Raw genomic sequence first — 19,541 nt, 5'->3', positions numbered from 1 at the left:
ATTTAAAACCTCTGTAAAGAGTAGACACCCAATAGCAGCTGCTTGTCCATTGTGACGTCACACGCTGAATACCGCGGGGGGGGGGGGGGGGGGGGGAAGGGGGGTCAGCTCGAGCTCATCTCACAGGGGGCATTGTGACGTTACACGCTGAAGACTAAATCCGCACCACAGCGCCCCCCCCTGAAAACCTTCAATAAAACCTCTGCAACTTAAAAAATATACGACCGAATTAAATAAAAATATCATTTTCTAGTAGCAATCAGCGTTGTGATTAAGGTGGTGCAAAAAAATGGTGGCGCTACGGTTTACCGTTTTTCCGAAATCAGCCGAAATCAGTGAAATATACATACAAGCTGGAATTTCTCATCCTTGTTCATTTGGTCATGGTTTTGATGGAATCAGTGTGACTGCACAATTGGCCTATTTTCGTCCCACGTAATGTCCTAACTCTATGAGACAGTCTTTTGGAAACTGCCTTTGCTCATGAAACAAACAGTTCGGGTCCGAGAAGTCGTCTTGGTTTCCTGTAGCTGATTCATATTGAAGCACCAGCACAAGACTATACTTACCTACTATTTATCATAATATCTTTCCTTATTCCAGACCGAGTCACTGCCCCCAAAACAGTGGCAAACCAGTATCTTCTTACCATATGTACCAAAGCGGACAAACATTCTGAAGGGGGCATTAGCATTACGCCTTCACAAAAGAATGAAGTCCCTGATTCACTCACGGTCCCACACTTACTGAGTGATGGATATCGCCACACTTGTCACTTGACTCTGCCCATGGACTTCAGCTGGAATCCAGCGATGATGCTCCATCTTGCTGAGATTCCTGAGTATTGTGTTGTAGTATAATCTCTCAAAACAATGCCATATCAGGCTTCAACTCCCCCTCCCACTCCCAGTCTGACCTTTCTGTCATGGGCCTCCTCCAGTGCCATAGTGAGGCCCACCGGAAATTGGAGGAACAGCACCTCATACTTCACCTGGGCAGTTTGCAGCCCAGTGGTATGAACATTGACTTCTCCAACTTTAGATAGTTCCTCTGTCCCCTCTCTTCCCCTCCCCCTTCACAGATCTCCCACTGTCTTCCTGTCCCCACCTATATCCTTCCTTTGCCCGCCCCCCTGACATCAGTCTGAAGAAGGGTCTCGACCCAAAATGTCGCCCATTCCTTCTTTCCTGAGATGCTGCCTGACCTGCTGAGTTACTCCAGCATTCTGTGAATAAATACCTTCGATCTGTACCAGCATCTGCAGTTATTTTCTTACACTACCATATCAGGCTGGCACGATTGAAAAACTGAATCCACTTTAATGGGGATTCTCAGCTGGCAGATAATATAGAAACATTATTTTACAGAATTAGCCCATTTGGCCCACTATGTCCGTGCTGGCTCTTTATAAAGCAGTCCCAATACCCTGCTTTAAGCCCGAGCGAGGTACTGAAAGTTTGATTCCCTCAAATGTCTACACAACCTCCTTTCAAAGTCAGTCACCGTCTCCATTTCTAAGACCCTGATAGTCAGTAAGTTATAGGTCACTTAGAAGCAAAAGTTAAAGTAAGTAATTATTTTCAAAAAGTAAATTGTTTTATTTTAACATTTCAATGACCTCCAAGTTCCCTTGATCTGTTAATTAATTATTTTATTTTGAATAATTTAGATTGATTTAAAATGTTTTAGATAGATCTAAAAATGGTCAAAATGTAATATAAAGGAATGGCAGATGCTGGTTTATACCGAAGATAGAAGCATAATGCTGGAGGTACTCAGCAGGTCAGGCAGCATCTCTGGAGAAAATGGATAGGTGACATTTTGGGTCAGGACTCTAAAAATCGTTTAAATTAATTGACACAAGCCAAGGTTTAGCCCTCATTTTTGCCTCCTGTTATTGTGGCTAATGCAGACAATTCTGGGTACAGAGCCTCAGAACTATGCCACCCGAGGTCAAATTAGCCTATAGGGCTTGCTACCAACTCCCAGTTGAAGAGTCATAGGGGACCAGCGAGATTAAGCCCATTGCACCCAGACCAGCTGGTGTGTATGGGCAGGAACCATGGGCATGCAACTGGGTGGAACTGCCCTCCCATGCAACCTGGGAAAGGTGGACAAACTCGAATTGTTTCCCCTGGAATGTCAGAGGCTGAGGGGAGATCTGATAGAGGCACATAACATTTTGTGAGGTATAGATAGGGTAGATTGATTCCTGGGATGGCAGGACTTTCATATGAAGAAAGACTGGATAGACTCGGCTTGTACTCGCTGGAATTTAGAAGATTGAGGGGGGATCTTATAGAAACTTACAAAATTCTTAAGGGGTTGGACAGGCTAGATGCAGGAAGATTGTTCCCGATGTTGGGGAAGTCCAGAACAAGGGGTCACAGTTTAAGGATAAGGGGGAAGTCTTTTAGGACTGAGATGAGAACGTTTTTTTTTCACACAGAGAGTGGTGAATCTGTGGAATTCTCTGCGACAGAAGGTAGTTGAGGCCAGTTCATTGGCTATATTTAAGATGGAGTTAGATGTGGCCCTTGTGGCTAAAGGGACCAGGGGGTATGGAGAGAAGGCAGGTACAGGATACTGAGTTGGATGATCATCCATGATCATATTGAATGGCGGTGCAGGCTCGAAGGGCCGAATGGCCTACTCCTGCACCTACTTTCTATGTTTCTATGTTTCTAGACAGTCAGAACTCATTTCCCAAGGTTGAAATGTCAAAGACTAGAGAGTATAGCTTTAAAGGAAATGTGCAGGACAAGTTTTATTACATTGAGAGTGATGTGTGCTTGGAACATGCTGCCAGGGTTGGTGGTGGAGACAGATTCGATAGTGGCATTTCAGAAGCTTTTAGATAGGCACACGGATATACAGAGAATGGAGGGATTTTGATCATGTGTGGGCAGAGTTGGTTAGTTTACCTTGGGGCTAACGGAATCAAGGAATATGGGGAGAAAGCAGGAACAGGGTACTGATTTTGGGCGATCAGCCATGATCATATTGAATGGCGGTGCTGGCTCAAAGGGCCAAATGGCCTGCTCCTGCACCTATTTTCTATGTTTCTATGTTCAGCACGGACATCGAGGGCTGAAGGGCTTGTTTCTATTGTTCTATGTTCTATATTCTATAAATAAGGCCCCTGCACTTGATGCCTGGACTTCTGGAAGGTCATCTGAATCTTTCTATACAATGGGTCATCTCAGTGAGTTGTGTGTTGCGATCATCAGACCCAGAATTGTGAAGTTCTTAAGAAGGAACTGCAGATGCTGGTTTACACCGAAGACAGACACAAAATGCTGGTGTAACTCAGAGTGTCAGGCAGCATCTCCGGAGAAAAGGAATAGGTGATGTTTCGGGTCGCGACCTTTCGTCAGCGTTGATAAAGACCCTTTACCAGTCTGATGAAGGGTCTCTCCAGAGATGCTGCCTGACCCGCTGAGTTACTCCAGCATTTTGTGTCTATCTCCTGAATTGTGAAGTATGCTTATTAATTAGAAACAATCTGGCCTTTAACTTGACTCTATAGGAGAGGTTTGCTCTGTTTTTATAAAACATACCCTGGATCGGATTTTTCATTATCGGAAGTCGCATTTCAATAGACAATAGATAATAGACAATAGGTGCAGGAGGAGGCCATTCGGCCCTTCGAGCCAGCACCGCCATTCAATGTGATCATGGCTGATCATTTCAGAAAGTTACCTGGAACGTTCCAGCTTTTCCTGGATCCACTGAAGTTGCTTCTGTGCTAAATTAGATTTTTTTGGTCCTTTTGGTTGATTGCCTTTGTAAGTGTTTCCACAGATCACAACGGTGTCAATCATCAGAATGGTGGCAGAAACGTCGGTATTCGGAATCTTGAAAGACAACTCGTAGTAGAGATCTGGAAAGTTCCTGTGACAAAGGGTATCATTCATTCAGTTCTGCACTCAACAACAAAAACAACACCAGCTCTTTACAACTGAACTCGAGGTAACCTCGGAGTTGGGACACAAGGAAATGCAGATGCTGGTTGATAAAAAAAGCACACAAAGTCTCCAGAGATGTTGCCTGACCCGCTGAGTTACTCCAGCACTTTTCTGACTAACCTCAGGTCCAGACCCTTGAGAACAAAAGCTTTTATTTGCCACTTCAAGCAGACTGGATTGTAATTTCCTGAGCTTTTGTACAGATGTTTAAAACGCTGTCACTCACGATTGGGAACAACAAGCAATGGATCATTCTGTTTGGCAAAACCTCAATAAAAACGTGTGCTCCTTCGTATGAGGAAGCTAGAACGGAGGAAGCAAAGAGTAAAAGAGAATCTCGAAAATCAAGAACCACTGATGGTACAGCATCCTTACTCATCTGCCCCCTGCACGGAGAGAATCTTCAAGCCCATTTGGTCTAATTAGCTACTTCCGTACACAAACTGCAACATAGATGTCCTGGTCTTACTTAACAAGTGACGAACAACAAGAGTGAAGTGTGGAAGTGCACACCTCCAGAATCAGGGAGGGTTTCCCCTGAGCTGTTATCAGGCAACTGAACCATCTTATCACCAACTACAGAGCAATCCTGACGTGCCATTCCTCTCCCCCCCCCCCCCCCCCCCCCCCCCCCCTCCTCCCCACAAGCTGCAAGAAACTCTGAAGGTGTTCAGAGTGGCTGTTTCTGTAATTATTCCTCCCTGAAGAAAAGACCACACAAATACTAACTAATTGCTGATGGAACTCTGATGAGCTCACTGTCTGGTCATTTAGTCCCTCTTTCTCTCCTCCCACTCCCTCAGTTTGTCTCCTTCATTTGGCACGACGCTTCATCTTCATCTTCCTCCCACTCACTCTCCACACATTGTGGGACCATGGGAGCAAGTGGAAAGCTCATCACAATGATCCGTGAGCTGCTGATGGCATCTTGGGGAGCACCAACAGGAAAGGGAATAAGATTTTAAGTTCACAGCCCCATGACATGTTTCCAAGAAAGCTGAGGTGACATGAAGTTCATCCAAGTAACTGATTCATCTGAGAACTGAAGAACAATCAGCAACTGCAACGAGCACCGACAGTGTAGCTGCCTGAGGAATGATTCCTGACCTGAAAACCGGGCTGTCTCCTGAGACCCTATTTGCTTTTTGTGCTTGAGGGCAGCATTGGCCAGTGAACGCATTGGCTTTGAATAAGCAATGGAAAGGGCAGGCCCATGTTTGCTCACCTCCTTCCATGCCCCCAAAGACGTACAGGTATGTAGGTTAATTGACTGGGTAAATGTAAAAATTGTCCCTAGTGTGTGTAGGATACTGTTAATGTGCGGGGATCGCTGGGCGGCGCGGACTCGGTGGGCCGAAGGGCCTGTTACCACGCTGTATCTCTAAATCTAAAAAAAATCTAAAGTTATATTTTATCCTTAATGGGTGGCGCAGTGGTAGAGTTGCTGCCTTGCAGCGCCGGAGATCCGGGTTCGATCCCGACTACGGATGCTGTCTGTACAAAGTTTGTACGTTCTCCCCGTGACCTGCGTGGGTTTTCTCCGAGATCTTCAGTTTTCTCCCACACTCCAAAGACGTACAGGTCTGTAGGTTAATTGGCTGGGTAAATGTAAAAATCGTCCCTAGTGGGTGTAGGATCGCGTTAATTTGCAGGGATCGCTGGTCGGCGCGGACCCGGTGGGCTGAAGGGCCTGTTTCCGCGCTGTATCGCTAAACTAAACTTAAGCCAAGAAAGAATTCCCCAAACTCCCAATCTACCTTGTTGTGACCTTTGCACTATTTTTATCTGCACTTGCTCTGTAGATGTAACATATTATTCACTCTGTGTCCTGGCTCTGTCTGCACATTTTGTACTCCTGTACAGTTTGATTGTACACATGCATGAATGATTTACCTGGACAGAGCGCAAACAAAAATTTTCACCCTCTCTCGCTACACGTGACAAAAATAAACCAACAACCATTTACCAAAGGTTTTTTAGATTACAATGTACTGGAAATATAGCAAAAATCTAATCAATGAACTTTGCAAAGTTATGATCTAGAAGATGAGGAGGGCAAGTGGTAGGGTTGGTTGTTGATCACAAAATATTAGATCATGTCTAGATGACAACCCTTTTAAGGGGAATAATCATTATCGAATAAACTGACATTTCAGGCTAAGTTTTTAAAAACTCCACAGCTCCCATGGCAAGTAGGAACGGCGGCTAAAATCATTAATAGGTTTCCACATCTGTTTATTTCATAAAATTGACTTTTCCATATGACGTAGATTCCTTGGATAGTTTAGCTACGTACGTATTGTTTCCCTGGAGTGCATTAATGATTAAAACTGTCCATTTCCAGGCTGCTGAGAAAGTTGACACCAAGGAAACATGCACTGCAATTGATACCACCTCATTATAAGTGTTAATTAGTGTTAACGAGCAGATGTTGAAAATCACTTACCATCTCTTAGATATCCTTGAATAAGCAATCTGTGCTGACACGTTACCCAAATGATCGTGATTTCCTGCCAGAATATACCACGGTATATTGACAATGGAAGGAGCTGTAAATACATTCTCAAATGTTTCCTATTCAAGTAAAAATAAGATCAGCTACTTAGTATATCTGTGATAGAGGAAGGATTTAATTTGGCAATGTGTGAGAATTTTAAGGCAAATCAGATGAATAGTTAACTAATAAGAGTTAAAAGAGAAGCAGTTTACTGAGATAAATTTGATTAGAAACTATGACTTGCAAAGTATTTTCGAACAGGTGATTTTCACTTGTGTTGTCTCCATGTTAACTTTATGTGCTCATCATGTTTATTCAATATTCTAGCTGCAAAAAATTCTAAAGTTTCGAGCACATGCCAACCACTGGTCACCCATTCATCCTCGTTCTATGTTATCACACTTTTACATCCACTCCCTGCACATTACGAGCAATTTACAGAGGACAAGTAACCTGTAAATCTGCATGTTTTTGGGAGATGGGAGAAAACCGGAGCACCCGGAGGAAACCAAAGCAGGAGAACGTGCAAACGCCACATAGACAGTACCCCAGGCCAGGATCGAATGCAGATTCTCTGGCGCTGTGAGGCAGCAGCTCTACCGGCTGTACCACCGTGCTGCTTCCGTTTAACCACTGAGAGTCCAAGTGATAAAAAGTAACTATTACAATGCAAAATGTGATCAAATTATATTGATCCTTCTGGCTCATTACCCTGACTTTAATTGCCTCTTTAAAAAAATTGTTTTACAACAGCTGTGTGGCTGTTTTTTTGAGGAATCAAAACACAAAGTCCTGGAGGAATTCAATGGGTCAGGCAGCCATTTTTTGAAACCTTCTTTGGACTGATGTCCAGATCATCGGAAGAAGATTCACGACCCAAAACGTTGTCTGTCCATTCGTTCCACAGATGCTGCCTGACCCACTGAGATTCTCCAGCAACTTTGTGTTTGCAATCCTGTTTTTGTAAACAATTTTTGACTTTTGCTGAAGATTCCAACATTTGCAGTTAAATGTGTCTCCATTAAAAAAGACAAATTTTGACTTAGGTAAAATATTTTATAACTTAATGTTCAGCCAACTTAGTGTTCCAGAATAATTTTTCCATGAATCCTGAGCATTCTTGAAAACAAAGTATTATGAGGACAATGATTTTACCTCCTCTTTGATGACTTATGAGCTAATAATTATTTACCTTAAATCTGAAGTCGTTTACATTCTTTACACCGCGGTAGTAAAAGTTATCTCCGACGTTCAACACAAAATCTGCTCCTGACTCCTGGGCAACTCTCCCCATCTCGTTTGCAGTAGCTTTCTGGACAGTAGTCGCATATGGTGGATAAGGAAGGCCTCCCCCATCTCCAAAGGCAATAAATCGAATTGAGTTGTCTTACAGTTAAAAAGAACACATGAGTCCAATTGCAATTGCTTTGTGAAAAGCAGAATCAGCAATTAAAATAATTCATCGTATCTGACAATTACTAGCGACTCAGAGGCTGGTGACTAATTTTACAAACAATTAATAACACTATCACTAGACACAAAATGCTGGAGTAACTCAGCGGCGGGATAGGTAGCATCTCTGGAGAGAAGGATTGGGTGACGTTTTGGGTCGAAAACTTTCTTCAGACTGAAAGTCGTGAGACAGGGAAACGAGATATAGACGATGATGTAGAGAGATATAGAACAAATGAATGAAAGATATGCAAAAAAGTAACAGTGTTAAAGGGAAACGTAGAAACATAGAAAATAGGTGCAGGAGGAGGCCATTTGGCCCTTCGAGCCAGCACCGCCATTCATTGTGATCATGGCTGATCTTCCACAATCAGTAACCTGTGCCTGCCTTCTCCCCAAATCCCTTGATTCCACTAGACCCTAGAGCCCTATCTAACTCTCTTTTAAATTCATCCAGTGAATTGGCCTCCACTGCCTTCTGTGGCAGAGAATTCCACAAATTCACAACTCTCTGGGTGAAAAAGTTTCTTCTCACCTCAGTTTTAAATGGCCTCCCCTTTATTCTTAGACTGTGTTGGGGGAGTCCTGGTTCTGGACTCCCCCAACAATGGGAACATTTTTCCTGCATCTAGCTTGTCTAATCCTTTTATGATTTTATACATCTCTATAAGATCCCCTCTCATCCTTCTAAACTCCAGTGAATACAAGCCTAGTCTTTCCAATCTTTCCTCATGTGAGATGCAAATGTGAGTGCTCACAATCACGATGCTCGAGACAATCTAGAGAAACAAGTATTTTATTTGCAAGTCTGCAGAGTTGGGTGCCTTCCCTCTCAAGACACACCGAGGTCGGGAAAATCCCTTCTTTTTATTCACTTCACTTTACAATTGTCACACCTTAAATTCCTCCCCTCTGGACTCCTTCCAATCGGAGCACTGAGGTGCTCAATCTAACGACACCGCCCCTGTTGCCTCCCACATCATACATCGCATGTGCATTTAAATGAGGCATCTTGTCATGCGGGGCGTTTTTGCAATATTCATTTATCTCATTAGGCAGGCGCAGTACAGAGTAGTTCATGCCTTCTCTCCTAGTTCTTTGGATATCTTGCCCACTCTCCTAGTGCTCTGGTTATCTTGTGCTCTCTCTGCTAGTTCTTTGGATATCTTGCCCTTATCCTTGGAATGTCACCATTTGTTCTTGCGGTTCTTATCTAGCCGAGCACAGTCGGGTCAGCTATTTCTCATGGTCCTTAGTTTAAATCAATTATCCCTTTTTACTTCTCTCTCACACTCATATGACAGTCCCTCCATCCCAGGGATTAATCTTGTGAACCTACGCTGCACTGCCTCAATAGCAAGGACGTCCTTCCTCAAATTAGGAGACCAAAACTGCACACAATACTCCAGATGTGGTCTCAAGTATTGTGTGCAGGTTTGGTCTCCTAACAGATCATTGTCAGCTATTGCTTAGTGAGAACAAACGCTGGTGTGACTTGGGTGGGGAGGATGGTGTCCTGCTGAGTTACTCCAGCATTTTGTGCGACCCAAAACGCCATCCATTCCTTCTCGCTAGAGATGCTGCCTGTCTCGTTGAGTTACTCCAGCAGTTTGTGTCTATCTTTGGTTTAAACCAGCATCTGTAGTTCCTTCCTATACACTGTATCACCACACCTGGTTCATATATTGGAATACAGTAAACCTTTACAACAGTACAAGGGTATTATTAATAATGTGTCAGAAGGAACTGCAGTAGGTGGTTTACCACGAAGATAGACATAAAAAGCTGGAGTAATTCAGTGGGACAGGCAACATCTCTGGAGAGAAGAAATGGGTGATGTTTCGGGTCTGGAGAAGGGTCTTGACCCGAAGCGTCACCCATTCCTTCTCTCCAGAGATGCTGCCTGTCCCACTGAATTACTCCAGCTTTTTATGTCTATCTTCAGTATTATTAATAAATCTAATTCAATGTTTTTATACTGAAATATAGTCTGTAGACCAAGAAGTCTCTCTGATATTTTATTGCTAATTTGATGATATAAGTCAATGTATTTTCCTTAACAATGTGGGTTGTGAAAAGCTGCAGCCCCCCTTGTCTGCACGTCCAGTACACTGCCCACTGTCACCAGTCACCACCCACTGCTTCTACTTCTACTGCCCCAACCCCACCATCCCCCTCCCCCACACCCCCTCCTCCTCCTCACACCCCTGAGCACCCAGCTCCTGTGCTCCAATCTGTCTTTCTCCACAGACCAGGTGAGGAATGAGCTCAGGAAGATCAATGCGAGGAAGGCGGCTGGTCCGGATGGCATCAGCTCGAAGCTCCTCAAGTCCTGTGCAGACCAGCTGTGCGGAATAGTGGAGCAAGTCTTCAATCTGAGCCTGAAACTGGGGAGAGTTCCACAGCTGTGGAAAACATCCTGCGTGGTACCGGTACCAAAGACACCGCACCCGAAGGAACTCAACAGCTACAGGCCGGTGCCACTGACATCACACCTGATGAAGACACTGGAGCGTCTGGTCCTCGCCCATCTCCGCCCCCTGGTGAGACCATCAATGGATTTGCTGCAGTTTGCCTGCCAGACTCGCATCGGGGTGGAGGACGCCATCATCTACCTGCGGAACAGAGCTCGCTCACACCTGGAGAGGCCGGATAGCACTGTGAGAATCATGTTCTTTGATTTCTCCAGTACATTCAACACCATCCAGCCGGGGCTTCTGGGGGGCAAGCTGGAGCGCACAGGAGTGGATCACCACCTCACATCCTGGATTCTGGACTACCTCACCAGCCGACAAGGACAAAGGACCTGGTCTCGGACAGGGTGGTCTGCAGCACTGGGGTTCCGCAGGGAACAGTGCTAGCACCATTCTTATTCACCCTGTACAATGCGGACTTCAGGCACAGCCCTGCAGACTCCTATCTACAGAGGTTCTCTGACGACTCTGCCATCGTCGGCTTCATCATGGGCGACGAGGACAGTGCATACAGAGAACTGATCAAGGAGTTTGTGGACTGGTGCCAGTGGAACTGCCTCCGGATCAACGCAGGGAAAACCAGGGAGATAGTGGTCGATTTCCGCAGGCGCAGCCAGGTCCCCCTGACACCGGTGAACATCCAGGGAATGGATATCGAGAGGGTGGAGTCTTATGTACCTGGGGATCTATCTCAACAATAAACTAGACTGGACTGAAAACACCGATGCGCTATCCATAAAGGGCCAGAGCAGAATTTATCTGCTATGCAGACTCAGGTCCTTTGGAGTGCAGGGGGCTCTCCTATGAACCTTCTACAACACGGTGGTTGCATCGGCCATCTTCTATGGAGTGGTCTGCTGGAGCAGCAATATCTCAGCGGCGGAAGGGAAGAGACTCGACAAACTGGTCAGGAAGGCCTGGGTTGCCTCCTCGACTCAGTGCAGGTGGTGGGAGAGAGGAGGATGATGGCAAAGTTAACATCACTGCTGGACAACGACTCCCACCCCATGCACGACATTGTCACTGCACTGAGTAGCTCCTTCAGTGACAGACTCCTTCACCCGAAGTGCGTGAAGGAGAGATATAGGAGATCCTTCCTTCCCGCTGCTGTGAGACTGCACAACCAGCACTGCTCCCAGCAGACGAGTCAACAATAACACCCAAGAACACACAGAAAACAGATGACAATTTATGCATCTTATATTTATAATGAATGATCTCTTGCTCTCTTGCTGTCCACTTTGCTGCTGTAACACTGTAAATTTCCCCGGTGTGGGACGAATAAAGGAATATATTATTATTTAAAAGGGGCAACTGTAAATGAGTTTGATGTTAAATAGGCAACTATACGTTATTGAATACTGATAAAAGTTTGTAAGGACAAGATGAAAGAATTGACATGGATGTAGTTTGTTTTATAATACATTTCCAATAGATTGTAAGATCTTCATAAATATCCCAGTGACTCACTTGTTGAACTACATATACCAAAGATTTCCCAGGTAATATCCTTACCCTTGGCCAAGTCACATGCATGCTAATAAGTGCCAATAGTCAGCTGATAGTGGACTGAAATTTGCCAGCATTGATACTCTTGGGCAATTACATGAAATGGAAACACATTTCCATCAAAAGTGAGAGAAACCCTGCCACCTTTCCATTTATCATAGATACACACTGCTGTTGCTCATTGGAAAGCCATTTTGACAATGTCTTTTCATGTTGGTCAGCGTGGGCAAGTTGGCCCAAAGGGCCTGTTTCCAAGCTGTATGACACACGTACATTGCAGAAACAAGATATCCAATGCCCTCCATAATGTTTGGGACAAAGACCCATCATTTATTTATTCACCTCGGTAGTCCACAATTTGAGATTTGTAATAGAAAAAAAACCCACATGTGGTTAAAGTGCACATTGTCAGATTTTATTAAAGGCCATTTTTATACATTTTGGTTTCACCATGTAGAAATTACAGCTGTGTTTATATAGTCCCCCCATTTCAGGGCACCATAATGTTTGAAACACATGGCTTCACAGCCGTTTGTAATTGCTGAGGTGTGTATAATTGCCTCCTTAAAGCCGGTATAAGAGAGCTCTCAGCACCTACCCTTTCCTCCAGTCTTTTTATCACCTTTGGAAACTTTTATTGCTGTTGAGTTGATCAACATGAGGACCAAAGTTGTGCCAATGAAAGTCAAAGAAGCCATTATGAGACTCAGAAACAAGAATAAAACTGTTAGAGACATCAGCCAAACCTTAGGCTTACCAAAATCAACTGTTTGGAACATCATTAAGAAGAGAGCACTGGTGAGCTTACTAATCTCAAAGGGACTGGCAGGCCAAGGAAGACCTTCACAGCTGATGACAGAAGAATTCTCTCTATAATAAAGAAAAATCCCCAAACACCTTTCCGACAGATCAGAAACACTCTTCAGGAGTCGGGTGTGGATTTGTCAATGGCCACTGTCCGGAGAAGACTTCATGAATAGAAATACAGAGGCTACACTGGATGGCCAGGTTACAGTTTGTTAAGTACTTAAAAGGGCAACAACAGTTCTGGAAAAAGGTCTTGTGGACAGATGAGACAGAGATTAACTTATATCAGAGTGATGGCGAGCAAAGTATGGAGGAGAAAAGGAAATGCCCAAAATCCAAAGCATACCACATCTGTGAAACACAGTGGTGGGGGTGTTATGGCCTGGGCATGTATGGCTGCTGAAGGTACTGGCTCACTTATCTTCATTGATGATACAACTGCTGATGGTAGTAGCATAATGAATTCTGAAATGTATAGACACATCCTATCTGCTCAAGCTCAAACAAATGCCTCAAAATTCCTTGGCCGATAATGATCCCAAACATACAGCTAAAGCAACAAAGGAGTTTTTCAAAGCTAAAAAATGGTCAAGTCAATCACCCGATCTGAACCGATTTGAGCACGACTTTTATATGCTGAAGAGAAAACTGAAGGGGACTAGCCCCCAAAACAAGCATAAGCTAAAGATAGCTGCAATATAGGCCTGGCAGAGAGAAGACACCCAGCAACTGATGTCCATGAATCGCAGACTTCAAGCAGTCATGCATGCAAAGGATATGCAACAAAATACTAAACATGACTACTTTCAATTACATGACATTGCTGTGTCCCAAACATTATGGTGCCCTGAAATGGGGGGGGACTATGTACACCGATCAGCCAAAACATTATGACCACTGACAGGTGAAGTGAATAACATTGGTTATCTTGTTACAATGGCACCTGTCAAGGGGTGGGATATATTAGGCAGCAAGTGAACAGTTCTTGAAGTTGATGTGTTGGATGCAGGAGAAATGGGCAGGAGCAAAGACCTGAGCGACTTTGACAAGGGCCAAATTGTTATGGCCAGACGACTGTCAGAGCATCTCTGAAAAGGCAAGGCTTATGGGTGCTCCCGGTCAGCAGTGGCGAGTACCTACTGACAGTGGCCCAAGGAGGGACAAACCACAAACTGGCGACAGGGTGTTGGGCACCTAAGGCTCATCGATGTGCGAGGGCAGCGAAGGCTATGCCGTCTGCTCCGAACCGACTGTGGGAAGACGACAAGCCTGTGGAGGGAGTGTGATGCTCTGGACAATGTTCTGCTGGGAAACCCTGGGTCCGGCCATTCATGTGGACGTCAATTTGACATGTGTCACCTACCTAAACATCGTTGCAGACCAGGTACACTCCTTCATGGCAATGGTATTCCCTGATGGCAGTGGCCTCTTTCAGCAGGATAATGCGCCTTGCCACACTGCACACATTGTTCGGGAATGGTTTGAGGAACATGATGAAGTGTTCACGGTGTTGCCCTGGCCTCCAAATTTTCCAGATCTCAATCCGATTGAGCATCTGTGGGATGTGCTGGAACAACAAGTCCGATCCACGGTGGCTCCACCTCACAACTTACAGGACTTGAAGGATCTGCTGCTAATGTTTTGGAGCCAGATACCACAGGACACCTTCTGGGGTCTTGTAGAATCCATGCCTCAGCGGGTTGGCGCTGTTTTGGCAGCACATGGAGGACCAACAGCATATTAGGCAGGTGGTCATAATGTTTTTGCTGATCGGTGTATAAACACTGCTGTAATTTCTACATGGTGAAACCAAAATGTATAAAAATGGCCTTTATTAAAACATGACAATGTGCACTTTAACCACATGTGATTTTTTTCTATTACAAATCTCAAATTGTGGAGTACAGAGGCAAATAAATAAATGATGGGTCTTTGTCCCAAACGTTATGGAGGACGCTGTACATCACATTTTGAATAAACTTAAGCAAAATCTAGCCTTTATCAAAGCATTTCTAAGTGATGCAATTAGAATTTGCAGAAAAATATTAGGAAAACATACGTGTTAACAAATGTAATGCAAACACAACTTACCTTTTTGTGGATAGGACTGTACAAATAGCAAATAAGCTATTGCCATGTAAAGCATTTGTTCAAACTGGCCCATGATCAAGCAGTAGGGAAACAGACCCAGCAGAACGTGCGACGAAACCTAACTCACTTGCAGCATAGTTTGATTTTACCTGCACTTGATTCTTTCGAAACTGACACCAAAATCCTTAAAAAGTAATAAATTGACACAAAAACCAGAAAAGAAATAATGGTTGCACTAGAAACACGCGCCCAGCAACCACTATCGTCTAATGGAACTAACTTTAGCAGAAAGCCTGCTTGTTAGGGCAGTTAGGACAGGAAATCCAGAAATATATTGCTGATATAAGTTTTTCCTTTTAAAAGGGGAAGACATTATGAAAGCCGTAAAATTAATACCACAACTAAGAAATTTCACATTACATTGTAAACTAACATTGTTTTGGCTCATAGAACATTACATCATAATCGGATGTTGCAAAAGACTTCAAGAACAAAGGCAACAGAATGTTGATTAACAGTATCGCACATTATCTGATTTGCTCGTCTGTTCTTCAGTTCCCTCCATATTTCTTTATCTATCGTTGGCCGGGGTCATTTTCCTGATGAATTACTGATTCTAAATCCAATTTACATTTGGCCTTAGCATAAATGGAGACACTCCGTGATCAATTGGAAGGTATTTTCTTTTCCTGGACAATCGCCACTTTTTTGTTGTTCTTGTTTACATATAATAACTGAAATGCGGATACATGATTGCTGCTGCAAAGAGATGTTGCATTACCTCTGATAAGAGATAAGCAATAACTCAGATCATTTTTTTTAAAACCGAGATCGTATAACCAAGTGTTTCGTAGATGCTATATGTTTTCAGTTAAAGACACGCTCTACATCCAAGACTCCATGTAACGCTTGTTGACCCAAATTCAAAATTACTCACACATTAGCATAAAGTTAACATTTAACGTCTTTATTTTTTTTCTGTAAAACATTAGGAAATGAGTTGCAGATATCAAATTATTGCATAACAAGAACATGCCATCATGTAGTGCATTCCTAGGTTACTTCATTTGTACTGTACATGAAACATTACAGGTTATCTTCATTAAGGTAACAATTCAAACATTTTCTAGGTGAATTTTACTGGATCTACAAGCCTCAATATTAATATTTCCAAATATACAGCTCTCAACAAGACTACAAATTAATGATTTTTTTAATTCAATTTTATTACAGCATCTTCAAACTGAGAATTAATTACAAACGGAAATATTTAGTGCAGGGTAGAATGCAAATTGTACTGACTTCTTCTGTAAATCAATCTACTTCTCCATTCAGAAACAGATTAGCAGATAGGTTTTAGGAACCAAATTCCACCGTTTCAGCAGTAATCGGCTTAAATTCATAATTACCTCTACCATCCATGTGCAAATAATGCTGAAAACAAAAAGAAAACCATTGTAATACATCAAAGTATAGATCGTTAAAACAAAATTGCAAGCAAAGTTTGGGACAAATTAGCTTACATCTTTAATATGACCAATCAGAAATTTAGTACATGTGACCTGCAAAACATTTGAGAGGCAAGCATATCTTTCTCAGGGAGAAGAGTAATTGGTAAAATTATATATATTTTGAACCTTTTTCAGACTCCTGTTAGTGACAGTTTAAAAACATCAAATTTTCCTAGTAAATGGCTAATACATGTGAATCACATGATAATTGTAGTTTGAGACACAATTGAAGAGAATTTATTAAGAAGTTTAAAGTAACTACTTTGTCCCTACAAAATGCATATTATGTAGTGGTATGCTGGAATTTGAAAAGGTTTCTGAAGTTGGCTTTTCAGGATTTGTCTCTAACCTGGACATTACGAATTTTCTAAAGAAAGTGGTCCAATATGCCTGTTTTTAGGTTTGCAATTCCAAGCGTACAAACCCAAAGTAGGGGATCCCAACTAATGTGACCTTTATGGATTAGGTTTAAATAGAAATGCAGTACCTGACAGTTACAGCAATCAGTCGCCATTGTCTAAGGATAATACCAATTCAAGTGTAGATGTTTATTTAACCTGCCAACATTCAGCTGGAGAATGCCAGTGGGTTTGGAAATAATTCAATTTAAATAAACCATGCTTGTGTATTCACTTCTGTTTTGTTTAGTTTAATCTGCTCCAATTTAATTCTACTCTGCTATTACATCCAGCAATGAACTGGGTAATAACACCTTACTCATCCTGTCTGCAGGTAACTCCATCAATTGTCCACAGGATATCTGTCTAAAATCATGCTCTAGGACAAATGTATCCTAGTTAAGAACTTTTAATTGTTTAAAAGTTCTTAGAATTACTCATTTGTTCCATGGATTTTCTTCTGCATTTTCTGTTAATCGGCATTACTTCACTAACCTCATGGTGAGTCCAGAGAGATTTTCTGTGTGACACAGTGAACAGAGTGATGCCAACCTTTTGGAAGAAAAATGATATGGATCACACTCATCACAAATAACAAAATATTAATTGTCAATCCAAACAAAGATTGTCTTAACAGAATCCTTCATCTTTTTTACAGAATTCTAATTAGTACAAAATAACACGTTAAAAAAGCATATCACAAAGTTTAAACATTAAATTTGTGCAAAGCAGGAATCTTCTCTCTATTCACGAAAAAGTGGAATTCAAACTACACATAGCACAAAAAGTAAGGAAATTTGTGTTTGGTAGATTATTTCTTTGTTGTAACAATGCTTCTTGGCAATAAATCTTATACCGTTGGAAAGCCTGTTTATTTCCCTTTTAAAGGTGCCACATTTGTAAGGAACATGCATTTGTGGGATGAGCAGCAGAGCTGAGTATATGGGTTGCGCCCATGAAAAATTTGCCAAATCTTCTCTGCCAATGCCAAACAGCTTATTCTGCTGTTGCTATTGACTCTTGTTTTGAGCTTCTGGTACCCCCAGGTGCTGACAATCAGGTGCCTGATTGGCACCTGATTGGCAGCATCTGTGAGCATGGGCCCTGCTACAGTGGTCAGTAGGTGTCTGCTCCAAGAATCGGCATGCCACGTTTGACTGATCTGGATAGGGCCCGTGCGATAGGGCAACTCAAGCTGGTGTTCCGCAAAACCAAGTTGCGGCATTATTTGGAGTGAGCCCTAGTACCATCTCCAAAGTGAAGGCCAAGTTCCATATAACGGGGGATGTCAGAGACAGGCCGCGAAGTGGGCGTCCCAAGAAGACGACACCCGAAGAAGACCGTTTCCTCACCCTGTCAGCACTTAGGAACCGTAGGCTGTCTTCTACAGATTTGCAGTCAAGGTTTGCAGGACGATATGGCCGACGGCTCTCTGCCCAGACAATTCGGAACAGACTGCACGCAGCCGATCTCCGGTCTCATAGGGCTGCCAGGAGGCCTGCCATGACTGCCCTTCACCGTCAGGCCCGTTTGCGCTGGTGTCGGCAACACGTGCACTGGAACCTGAACATGTGGAGGAACGTTATGTTCAGCGATGAGTCCAGATTCTGCCTACGGCAGTTGGATCATAGGGTCAAAGTGTGGAGAAGACGCGGAGAACGCTATGCTGATTGCTGTACCGATAGAGTAACATCTTTTGGTGGAGGCAGTGTGATGGTGTGGGGCGGCATCTCCCTCACTGGAAAAACGAGGCTTGTCATCATTGGAGGCAATCTCAATGCAGAGAGATATCGAGATGAGATTCTGCAACCAGTGGCAATCCCATATCTCCACAGTCTGGGACCGAACTCTATCCTCCAAGATGACAATGCTCGCCCCCACAGAGCAGGGTTTCTCAGAGACTACCTCCAGAATTTGGGAGTGGAGAGGATGGAATGGCCTGCCAGCAGTCCTGACCTCAACCCCATTGAACACTTGTGGGATCAGCTTGGGCGTGCTGTTCGTGTCAGAGTGACCAACACAACCACGTTGGCTGACTTGCGACAAATGCTGGTTGAAGAATGGGATGCCATCCCACAACAGTGTGTGACCAGGCTGGTGACCAGCATGAGGAGGAGGTGCCAGGCTGTTGACCAGCATGAGGAGGTGCCAGGCTGTTGTGGCTGTGTATGGTTCTTCCACACGCTACTGAGGCTCCTGTTTATTAAATGAATAAATTGTTAAATTGCCAATATGTCTTGTTTCTTCAGACTTCAATCATCCAATCCACGAAACAACACCGAACAAGAGTCAATGGCAGAATAAGCTGTTTGGCATTGGCAGAGAAGATTTGGCAGATTTTTCATGGGCGCAACCCACATACTCAGCTCTGCTGCTCATCCCACAAATGCATGTTCCTTACAAATGTGGCACCATTTAAAAGGGAAATAAACAGGCTTTCCAACGGTATAAGATTTATTGCCAAGAAGCATTGTTACAACAAAGAAATAATCTACCAAACACAAATTTCCTTACTTTTTGTGCTATGTTTATCTACCTCATTGGACACCCTCGGACTATCTTTGATTGGACTTTACTGGCTTTATCTTGCACTAAATGTTGCTCCCTTATCATGTATCTTTACACTGTGTATGGCTCGATTGTAATTATGTATTGTCTTTCTGTTGACTGGTTAGCTTCTCACTGTACCTCAGTACATGTGACAATAAACTGAAACGTGCTGAGCCAGAGAGCTAACACGTAGCTTTACATTTACAATGCTCACATTTGTTCTCACCTCACCATCATTAAGGTACATTTGAGGCATGAAAAGATATTTTCTACAGGAAGAGGAG

General features: G+C 43.3%; 2 protein-coding genes across 2 annotated transcripts in view; both read right to left on the bottom strand.

The window, feature by feature from the left end:
• Window positions 1-1,431: 1,431 nt before the first annotated feature.
• LOC144598207 (tartrate-resistant acid phosphatase type 5-like) lies at window positions 1,432-14,871 on the bottom strand. Its single transcript, XM_078408093.1, has 6 exons — window positions 14,799-14,871; window positions 9,060-9,089; window positions 7,658-7,851; window positions 6,415-6,542; window positions 3,703-3,894; window positions 1,432-1,522 (listed from the first exon to the last, which is right to left on the bottom strand). Exons 1-6 carry the CDS (start codon window positions 14,869-14,871, stop codon window positions 1,432-1,434), a joined length of 708 nt encoding a protein of 235 aa, XP_078264219.1.
• An 868-nt stretch (window positions 14,872-15,739) lies between these two features.
• abcd3a (ATP-binding cassette, sub-family D (ALD), member 3a) overlaps window positions 15,740-19,541 on the bottom strand; it is a 54,277-nt gene continuing 50,475 nt past the window's right edge. Inside the window, exons 22-23 of the mRNA XM_078408269.1 lie at window positions 17,203-17,259; window positions 15,740-16,232 (exon numbers count right to left, since the gene is read on the bottom strand). Of these exons, the coding sequence (XP_078264395.1) occupies window positions 16,155-16,232; window positions 17,203-17,259 (135 nt within the window). The 3' untranslated portion in view covers window positions 15,740-16,154. The remainder of the gene's footprint in view (window positions 16,233-17,202; window positions 17,260-19,541) is intronic.

This window comes from Rhinoraja longicauda, chromosome 11 (genome assembly GCF_053455715.1).
Source record: "Rhinoraja longicauda isolate Sanriku21f chromosome 11, sRhiLon1.1, whole genome shotgun sequence".
NCBI lineage: Eukaryota > Metazoa > Chordata > Chondrichthyes > Rajiformes > Arhynchobatidae > Rhinoraja > Rhinoraja longicauda.
The sequence above is the reverse complement of the archived record's forward strand: the minus strand, read 5'-3'. Positions and strand labels throughout refer to the sequence as shown.

Excerpts from the sequence above, each read along its gene's own strand:
- LOC144598207 (XM_078408093.1), bottom strand. The coding sequence starts at position 14,871 with ATGGGCCAGTTTGAACAAATGCTTTACATGGCAATAGCTTATTTGCTA. Across the intron at positions 7,852-9,059 it reads CCAAAGAACTAGCAGAGAGA|ACAACTCAATTCGATTTATT; the intron begins GCACAAGATAAC and ends TTTAACTGTAAG. Across the intron at positions 6,543-7,657 it reads TAAACGACTTCAGATTTAAG|GAAACATTTGAGAATGTATT; the intron begins GTAAATAATTAT and ends TTACTTGAATAG.